Genomic DNA, 8,303 nt, shown 5'->3' on the forward strand with positions numbered 1-8,303 from the left:
CGGCGATCCGTCTCATGTTTTGGATTTCAGCATGATTCAGTTGGATGGTTATTTGACTTATGATGTGGAGCCGGTGGCAATTTTAGATCGGCAGGTTCGAAAGTTAAGGTCAAAGAACATAGCTTCAGTGAAGGTGTAGTGGAGAGGTCAGCCAGTTGGGGAGGCTACTTGGGAGACCGAGCGGGACTCCCGGAGCAGATATCCACACCTATTTGAGACTCCAGGTATATTTCTGGACCCGTTCGAGGACGAACGATTGTTTAAGAGGGGGAAGATAACAACCCGGCCGGTCGTTTCGAGAGTTGTAGCCCTGTTTCCCCATTTACTACTCATTTTGTGCTTTACAATTGTTATATGACTTACCGGGTTAGTCGGTTCAGGTCCGAGAGGATTTCGAAATGAATTGAGACACTTAGTCTCGTAGCGTCATGACCCGATAGGTCATCTCATGTTTTGGAACCTAATTCTGTGATCTGAAGCCTTAAAAAATCATGTTTAGGCCTTCCTAGATTTGCTTGCGCAGTCCGGCGTCTTTCTGGAAAGCTTTTATGTTAAAAACTCTTAAAAATAAGAAATTTTGCCTAAAACTTCATTTGAGTTCACTTCGGTCAATTTTTTTGGTGAACGCACCCGGATTTGTGTTTTGACAGTCACGGTGGGTTCGTATCGTGATTTGGGACTTGGGCGTATGCCCGGAATCGAAATCGGAAGTCCTTAGCCCGAGATATCGGACTTTGTCGAAATTTAAAAGTTAAAGGCTTAATGAATTTGAAGTGTTTGACCAAAGTTTGACTTTTTGGATAACGGGTCCGTATTTTGATTTCGGAACCCGGTATAAGTCCAATACCATATTTATGACTTGTCTGTGAAATTTGGTGAGAAACGGAGTTGGAGTAAATTCGTAAATGTTGGCTTGCCTATTGTCACGTCAGGCACCATCACGACAGGTTAGGAATTTGGAGCAAATATTTGTTTCGGATTTCAGGGCCTCAAAGCAAATATCAAACGACAGATGAGGAAAAAAAAAAAAAAAAGTAAGTTGGTAAAAAGCCAAATGAAAGAGTAGCTTTCACAAACATTCCCCAATGGTTCGATCGTTCAATTTAGTAGCTTACCAAAAGAATCCATAGCCTAAAAATATACACACTTTATGCTGTACTGAAAAATGCCATTTACGAACTACTGAATAAGAATGTTCACATAATGGTGAAAATGAGAGTTGCGCATCTTGCACTGTATGTGTACCACTATTCCCTTTAATTTTCAGTTTATTCTACCAAATTCATAAAGCTAATATTTTTTTTTTTATAAAAAAATCAACTATATTTATATATAGGTTGCTGAAAATAAAAATGTCTGAAAACGCTAATTCGGTCTCGAAAAACTCAAATGGGCTACTACAAGTATGAATTTGACATGTAAGTATAGCCATATTTGCACTCACCTTGCATAATAACTACGTAAGACCACTTAAAAATGAAAAATAAAAATATTTTTCGACTTAACCAAATGCCCGATGTTATGTGACACATTATGGGTTCTTGTTTCTATTTTTATAATGTGTTACACAACATATATTTTTATTTTTAAGTGATGCCGCGTGGATATTATGTAAGAGGATTTGGTGAAGTCGGATCTTGCTTGCATTATTGCAAAGATTAAACTTGCAACATAACTAATCTCTCAATCATGAGGAGCCAGTCTCTATGGTAAGTTCAAGTTTTATACATTAACAATTTAAAATCTTTTTACACGATCAAATCAGCAATTAACTGTGTAATAATGAACAACAAACAATAACTTTGGAAAAGAAGAATAAGTAACTCGTCAAAACCGTTTAAATTACATTGAGCGCGTAAAAATTTGTACACTCTCTTATAAAACCTCAACATACAGTAATTTTATCAATAGAAATAATAAAAGTAAATAGAGGACGGCTAAACTGAAATTTTTTCACTCAAATCACTCACAAAACTTCAAAAACAATCCAAACTGAAATTTATGTCCAAACACAACTCTAAATTTCACATACCATTTTCACTTGAAAAAAATTTTCACCAATTTTCCGAAATTTACAATTCTTATGTCCAAACGCCTACTAAATAGAGGGAAAAAAGTTGTCTCTATGTGACTTATAGGTTACGGGTTCGAGCTGTGGAAGCAACCACTAATACTTGCATTAGGGTACGCTGTCTACATTACACCCTTTCGGATGAGGTCCTTTCCCGAACCCTATGTAAATGCCGAATATTTTGTACACCGAACTGCCTTTTAGAGGGTAGAAAGAAAAAATGGGGCTTTTTTCTTGGTGGCATTAGAGGAGGGTCCCTTGCACAAAATTCCATTAAGCTTTTTGGGCACCTACAAATACCCTGACAACCTCTTCCCCTTTTATTTGCATTCAGAAACATCAGCCAAAAACACCCCATACTCTCTATATACCAATAGCAATAATATTATCATCTACATATTCTCTTAGCTTGCAACTGTCATCCAACTGGACACTGCCTTTTATTGGATGTTTTTGTTGTTTGCTTAAGGTAACACTTATTTTCTTTCTTACTTTTTTAATTTTCTTTTTGATATAAGCTTACTGTTAAATCGAGCGATATGAACCATGAAAATTTATATAGTTGGTCCTAATTTACTTGGGATTGAAGCGTATCAGTAGTAATAATTGTTGTTATCTTAGTAATGTATAATGGGAATTTGAGAAAGGTAGCTAGGCTTATAAGACCTTGCCACTTGAATATTTTCCTGAGTATATATGGTTCAATTTTCTTGTTCTTTTCTTATAATTGATCGAAAACGGCCTTTCTACCTTCACCAGGTAGGGGTAAGGTCTGCGTGCACACTATTTTTTTCAGACCCCACTTGTAGAATTACATTGAGTCTGTTACTGTTATTTTTCTCGTAATTGACTTTAACTTTTTGTGCAGGGAAAAAGGGATTTGTTTTGATCTTCTTCCATTGTTTGTTTCTTGGACTGCAAAGAAGATGTCAACTACTTGTATAAGCAACAAGAACTTCAACTTATCTATAAAAATGGAAGAAGAAACAATAGCACCACAATTGAGTAAACCACCAACAATACCTTTGTCTAAGGCAAGTAAAGTGAAACAAGGCATAGTGTCAATTCTTGGATCAGAATCTGAAAGAGGAAAATCAAGTGCACCCTCAATTAGAAGAACCTTTTCAGCTGATATGTCCTCTAAACAATGGCTAGCACAAAATGGATTTTTTTCTTCTATGAAAAGAATTGCTTCATCAAAAGATCTTGCTGTTATTTCTGCTGCTGATCGTTCTTCCTCAGTTGATGTTTGGAGCTCAATTTTGTCGAAAAAGAAAGATGATCATGACATGTCGAATCTTGAAACTCCTTATATTCACCCTCTTGTTAAAAGATCAGCTAGTTCTTTGAGTGAAAAAAGTCTTGAAATTTGCACTGAAAGTCTTGGATCGGAGACTGGCTCTGATAGCTTTTCCTCCTACACTCCTTCTGAAACCGGAGATGCAGTAGAGGAGGAAAAAGACGAACAACAACAACAACAACAATACGGCTCGGAATCCTTTGAGGAATTCCGAGCTGTAAAATATAATTATAGCAAGAAATCATCTTCTTTTCCTAAATCTTTTCCTCCTGCAATTCCTTCCTTGGCTAATGGGGAAAACAAGCCTTCTCTTCACATGCAATCTCGACGTGAAGATGGTAGACTGATTCTTGAAGCTATTTCGGCTCCCTCTCGAAATCTTTTCCATGCCCATCGCCATGATGGTCGCCTTCTTCTCACCTTCATTGATGATTGTACTCCTAATTCATCATCAAAACCGGAGATGGAGGATTACAGAGAAGACTTTGATGAAGTGTTCGACGATATTGATGATCAAGCACCTCAATTTGATGACAAGAGTATTGATTGTCCTGAACAAGAAGAAGAAGAGATAGAAAATGAGATCATTGTGATGGAGCAAAAGCCAAGATTATCAAGTGGGTTGATAAATATGAAGAATCTTGTACCATGGTCTAACAAGTTTAATAAAGTTGTCAACTTAACGAGTTCTATAGGTTCAACTGAACTGGTGGAGAAGCTAAGTGAGATAACCACAATTCCTCAGTCACTCCTAACTCAGCTAATCCCATCTCCTCCACCACCGACCGCTGCCTCGGGCTTGGCATCTTTCAATGCCTATGAGTATTTTTGGAGGAAGAAGCCAACAGTTGCAAGCATTGCCAACAGTCCTACAATTGCAAAAAAAGGTAACAACTTTCTTGCAACCAATAGTACTGCTATCAATGCCAAGAGTACAACAAACATAGCAGCATATGAGCAGCAAGATATGGTGTTAATGAGAGGGAAATACAAAGAAAATATGAACTATTTGGTGCCTTTGCAAAGAGGATGCAAAGAGTCAAGGAGGTCTTTACTAATTTGGGAGCCTTATTGCATTGCCACCTCCTGATATTCATCATCAAAAAGATCAATTCTTTAATCCTATCCTAATCCAATTACTAATTAACCATTGAAATAAATATATTTAACTATGTAATATTATAGTATGTATTAGTAAGATTGTAATTTTCCTCTTTGAGTCATGACAAGTTTTTACTCTTTTTGCCAAAGAAAGAGTTTGGTGTAACCAAATAACAAAGAGAGATATCATTGCTTTATATACAACCATCAGATTTTGTGCGAGTTCTTTTTCTTCTCTTTCCCGATATAACGCCCTATACCGAAAAATTATACTATGTATGAGGTAAAATATTAGTACTTGCCATTGATCAAAAAATACATTTTGAATGCCCTTGCATAGCGCACTGACAAAAAAAGTTCAAATTTTGAACACTCTTGATGAATTTTCTGACTTCGCCACTACTTGATTTATGACTTCTTTTTTTTTTTTTTGAGTTTATGATGATAGTAGTACTTAATTATTAGCCAAAAAAATCTGGTGACCTATCTTTGACTCGGTGGAGTGTCATTTCTCTCTGGCTTGGCATCAAAATGGGAATTCTCCCCTTTTTTCTTTCTTTTCCTTCCTTTCTCCATAAGCTTTTGGCAGTCCAAAGTCCAAACAAAGACTGAAAAACAATTGAGTGGTATTGCTTTATACAAAGACAATGGGCAGAGTGGTTTCCCTTTGGGAAGTTTCTATGAACTTAGGCCCGTTTGGACATAAAAAAATTCACTTTTTTTAGAAATCAGTTTTTGCCCATAATATTTTCAATTTGCACTTGAAAATAAATTTCGGAATTTTTCGAAAATTTGAAAAACTCAAAAAAGTATTTTTCAAAATTTTCAATTCAGACCACTCACAAAAATTTAAATACAACCGAAAATTGTATTCATGTGCAAACACAACTCAAATTTTCAAATATCATTTTCACTTGAATTTTTTTCACTTTTTCCGAAATTTTACAATTCTTTTGTCCAAACGCCCACTTAATCATGAGAATGGTTTGCACTCTCCTGGCGAAGCAACCGTTATAATTACGGATTCAGTAGAATTTATTAGCTTTTATTCATGTTCTGTATATTTGTTAAAATAAATTATTTAATATATATAAATAATATATTTAGAATCCATTAAGCGAAAGGATTAACGTTCAAAACTCAAAATCAAAATTCTAGATTCGCCTCTATTTTCGTGCTCAAAACCTCTATCACTCTTCTATTGAAACCTTCACGGGAAAGGAACGGCACTCGCTCTACTTCTAAAGATAGATAGAAATGGTTAGGGGTTCCTAGCTGTTGAGGTGGCATAATGACTCATCTAATACAAACTATGCTGTTGGGAATAGTGTGAAATATTATATTACTACGTACTGTTTTCCATGCATGAATATTCGGTTCTTTAATTTTCGATAAAACAGTGAAAAGGGAAGCTAATGGGGAACAAAATTTGAGGTTTCTATCCTAAAGAACATTTTTAAAAAGCAAAATATTTAGATAAAATTTTAGTATAAATTTAGATAAAGTGAGGAAGAGGTGATAGTTGGTCCAGGTGATGATGAAGATGGCTTAAGGAACAAGCAAAGCAATCTTTCGCCCTCAACTGAAAACTCTCGGGGCACGTTTGGTACTAGGGACAAGGAATATTTAATTCCGAGATTAAATTTAAGAAGAGCTTATCTTATATTTAGTTGGGAGAAAATTACGGTATAATTAATCTCGGGATTAATTATTTCGGGATTGTAGTATTTTTTTATCCTCATGAAAAGGTGGAATAACCAATCCCGAAATAACTAATCCCGGGATAACATCTTTCCAACCAAACGACCCCTCAGTATCGTTTCTCTCTTTCTTAAGCTTACGCTGTGTGAATCTGAATTAGTTGAATAGGTAAATTTTAAATTCTATATGATTACACCAAGAAAAATCATTATCATTTATTTATGCTCATAATAAGTATTTTAAAAGGTGAGAGCACATGAACACGAGGAAAGAATTAGTGTTGAAACATGAGATATATATATGCTATATAATTCATCACCATAGTAAATCTTTCAAAACAAATTTATGTTATTACTTGTTAACATTGAACTATTTATAAGCAAATAAGTCTCATATTGTTTAGGATTTGCCCTGATTTTTTTACCATATCTGATTTTCCTGTTACTTGAAGGAAGGGTAATGTATTTACTTTAATTAATTTTATTTTTCCTAAAAGTAAAATATAGATCTCTTGTATAATTGATAAAATACAGGTTGTGGACCTCTATAAATTGAGGATCCCTCCTTCACATTACATCACAATAGCATCCACAATATAGTCATATAATAGTCTTGTTTAAGAGGAGAGCGTATTCTCTTGATAAGTATTTTTCTTTCTTTTATATTAGTAGATTGATGTAGGTCAATTGACTAAACCATATTAAGTTATAATATATTCTTAGATATATTATTTTTCTTTTGTCGCCTAATTATTGTAGATTTGCTTTGTTAGCTTTCGCATGACGTCTTGTTAGTTATAACGACAATACTATTATCAACCGGAATAAAGTAGGAAAACAAGATTTGAATTAAAGAAATATATAGCAGACTAAAGAGTCTGTTTACCTCGAAAATACGAGTAACAATTAAATTTGATTTGTGGTTTTAAAGATATGCGATTTAGTTCAATACCAATTGATAATCAAGAAATATGAAGTAGAAGGGAAAGAAATAAGTGAATCAAACCAATTTAACTCAGCAGCAGTGACCTCGAGCTTAGTGAGCTCAAGGTGGGTTTAGAACAGTAAGAACAATTAAGCAAGAAAAGTGAAGTAAGACCAGTAGAGCTAAAGGACAATTCTGATGAACAGTAGGCAAAAAGTAGAGAGTATATTCTTTTCTCAATGATTAGATGATGTTACAAATGATTGGGGTCTCCTTTGTATAATAGGGGAACCCTAAATAAGGTATATTTCTATTTACAGTAAGGAATAGTCTTGGTACGGCTGTCTAACCGCCTGGTACGGAATAGTACGATCCTATTCCGGGATTTGCATCGTGATCTTGGGGACGTGGCAGGAATCTTGCCCCTTTTGTTGCAAGTCCATAACGGTACTATTTCAGGGTCGAGCATACTCGACCTCGGTGTGCATCCTGCTCTGTCTTCAAACTTGGGTCTGGTCCCTCGAGCTCGAACTCAACCTTTCCTGAATTCGGACTTTGGATGACCTCTCGAGCATATAGATCGAAGGCATACGATCTCGACGATATACAGATAGTCCTTGCGTTTCTTAGAGTAAGATGATAAGAAACGATTTGAACCTCGTTTTACCGGAGTCTTTAGTGATGACGTCATTCCGTGACGTGTGCACTCGAAGTGACTGAAACGTCTCGTCGGTTCGCTTCCCCAAAACATTAAATGTACACCAGTGTTGGTCGGCAACCGTCGTAACCTTTCTATAAATATGCGGCTACTTCTTCAAATGATGGACTTTACTCTTTCATCACTTTCGCTCTGATTCTTCTTCATTTCTTTCCCTAGTCATCTGCTTCCACCGCCCCTTTGAGCTCCGAAAAATGTAAAGTCCCCGTGAAACACCACGTTTTTGCTAAGATCTGTATTCTTCAGCTTAAAATCATGGCTAAAACTTCCAAAACGGTCCCCAAAAAGATAAAGCGTCGTCTTCTTCTTCCTCTCAGCCGACAAAAACGGTGGTGCCGCCGACTCTTTAAAAAATCACCCCCGACCCTTGCGTGATTAAGAAGGACTTCAGTATTGAAAATCCCCTCGATGTCCCGGGCTGATGCAAACATGCGTCTCGATATCTTAGTTTGATATCAAAGAAGAACCTCAAAGCAATGAAGAGGGAC

At 36.0% G+C, this 8,303-nt stretch overlaps 1 protein-coding gene across 1 annotated transcript; it reads left to right on the plus strand.

Annotated features, from left to right (window-relative positions):
* On the plus strand, positions 2,400–4,694 carry LOC109231772 (protein FAF-like, chloroplastic). Its single transcript, XM_019397407.1, has 2 exons — positions 2,400–2,540; positions 2,940–4,694. Exon 2 carries the CDS (start codon positions 2,998–3,000, stop codon positions 4,459–4,461), a length of 1,464 nt encoding a protein of 487 aa, XP_019252952.1. The 5' UTR covers positions 2,400–2,540; positions 2,940–2,997; the 3' UTR covers positions 4,462–4,694.

The sequence above is a fragment of the Nicotiana attenuata genome, chromosome 1 (assembly GCF_001879085.1).
Source record: "Nicotiana attenuata strain UT chromosome 1, NIATTr2, whole genome shotgun sequence".
Classification (NCBI taxonomy): domain Eukaryota; kingdom Viridiplantae; phylum Streptophyta; class Magnoliopsida; order Solanales; family Solanaceae; genus Nicotiana; species Nicotiana attenuata.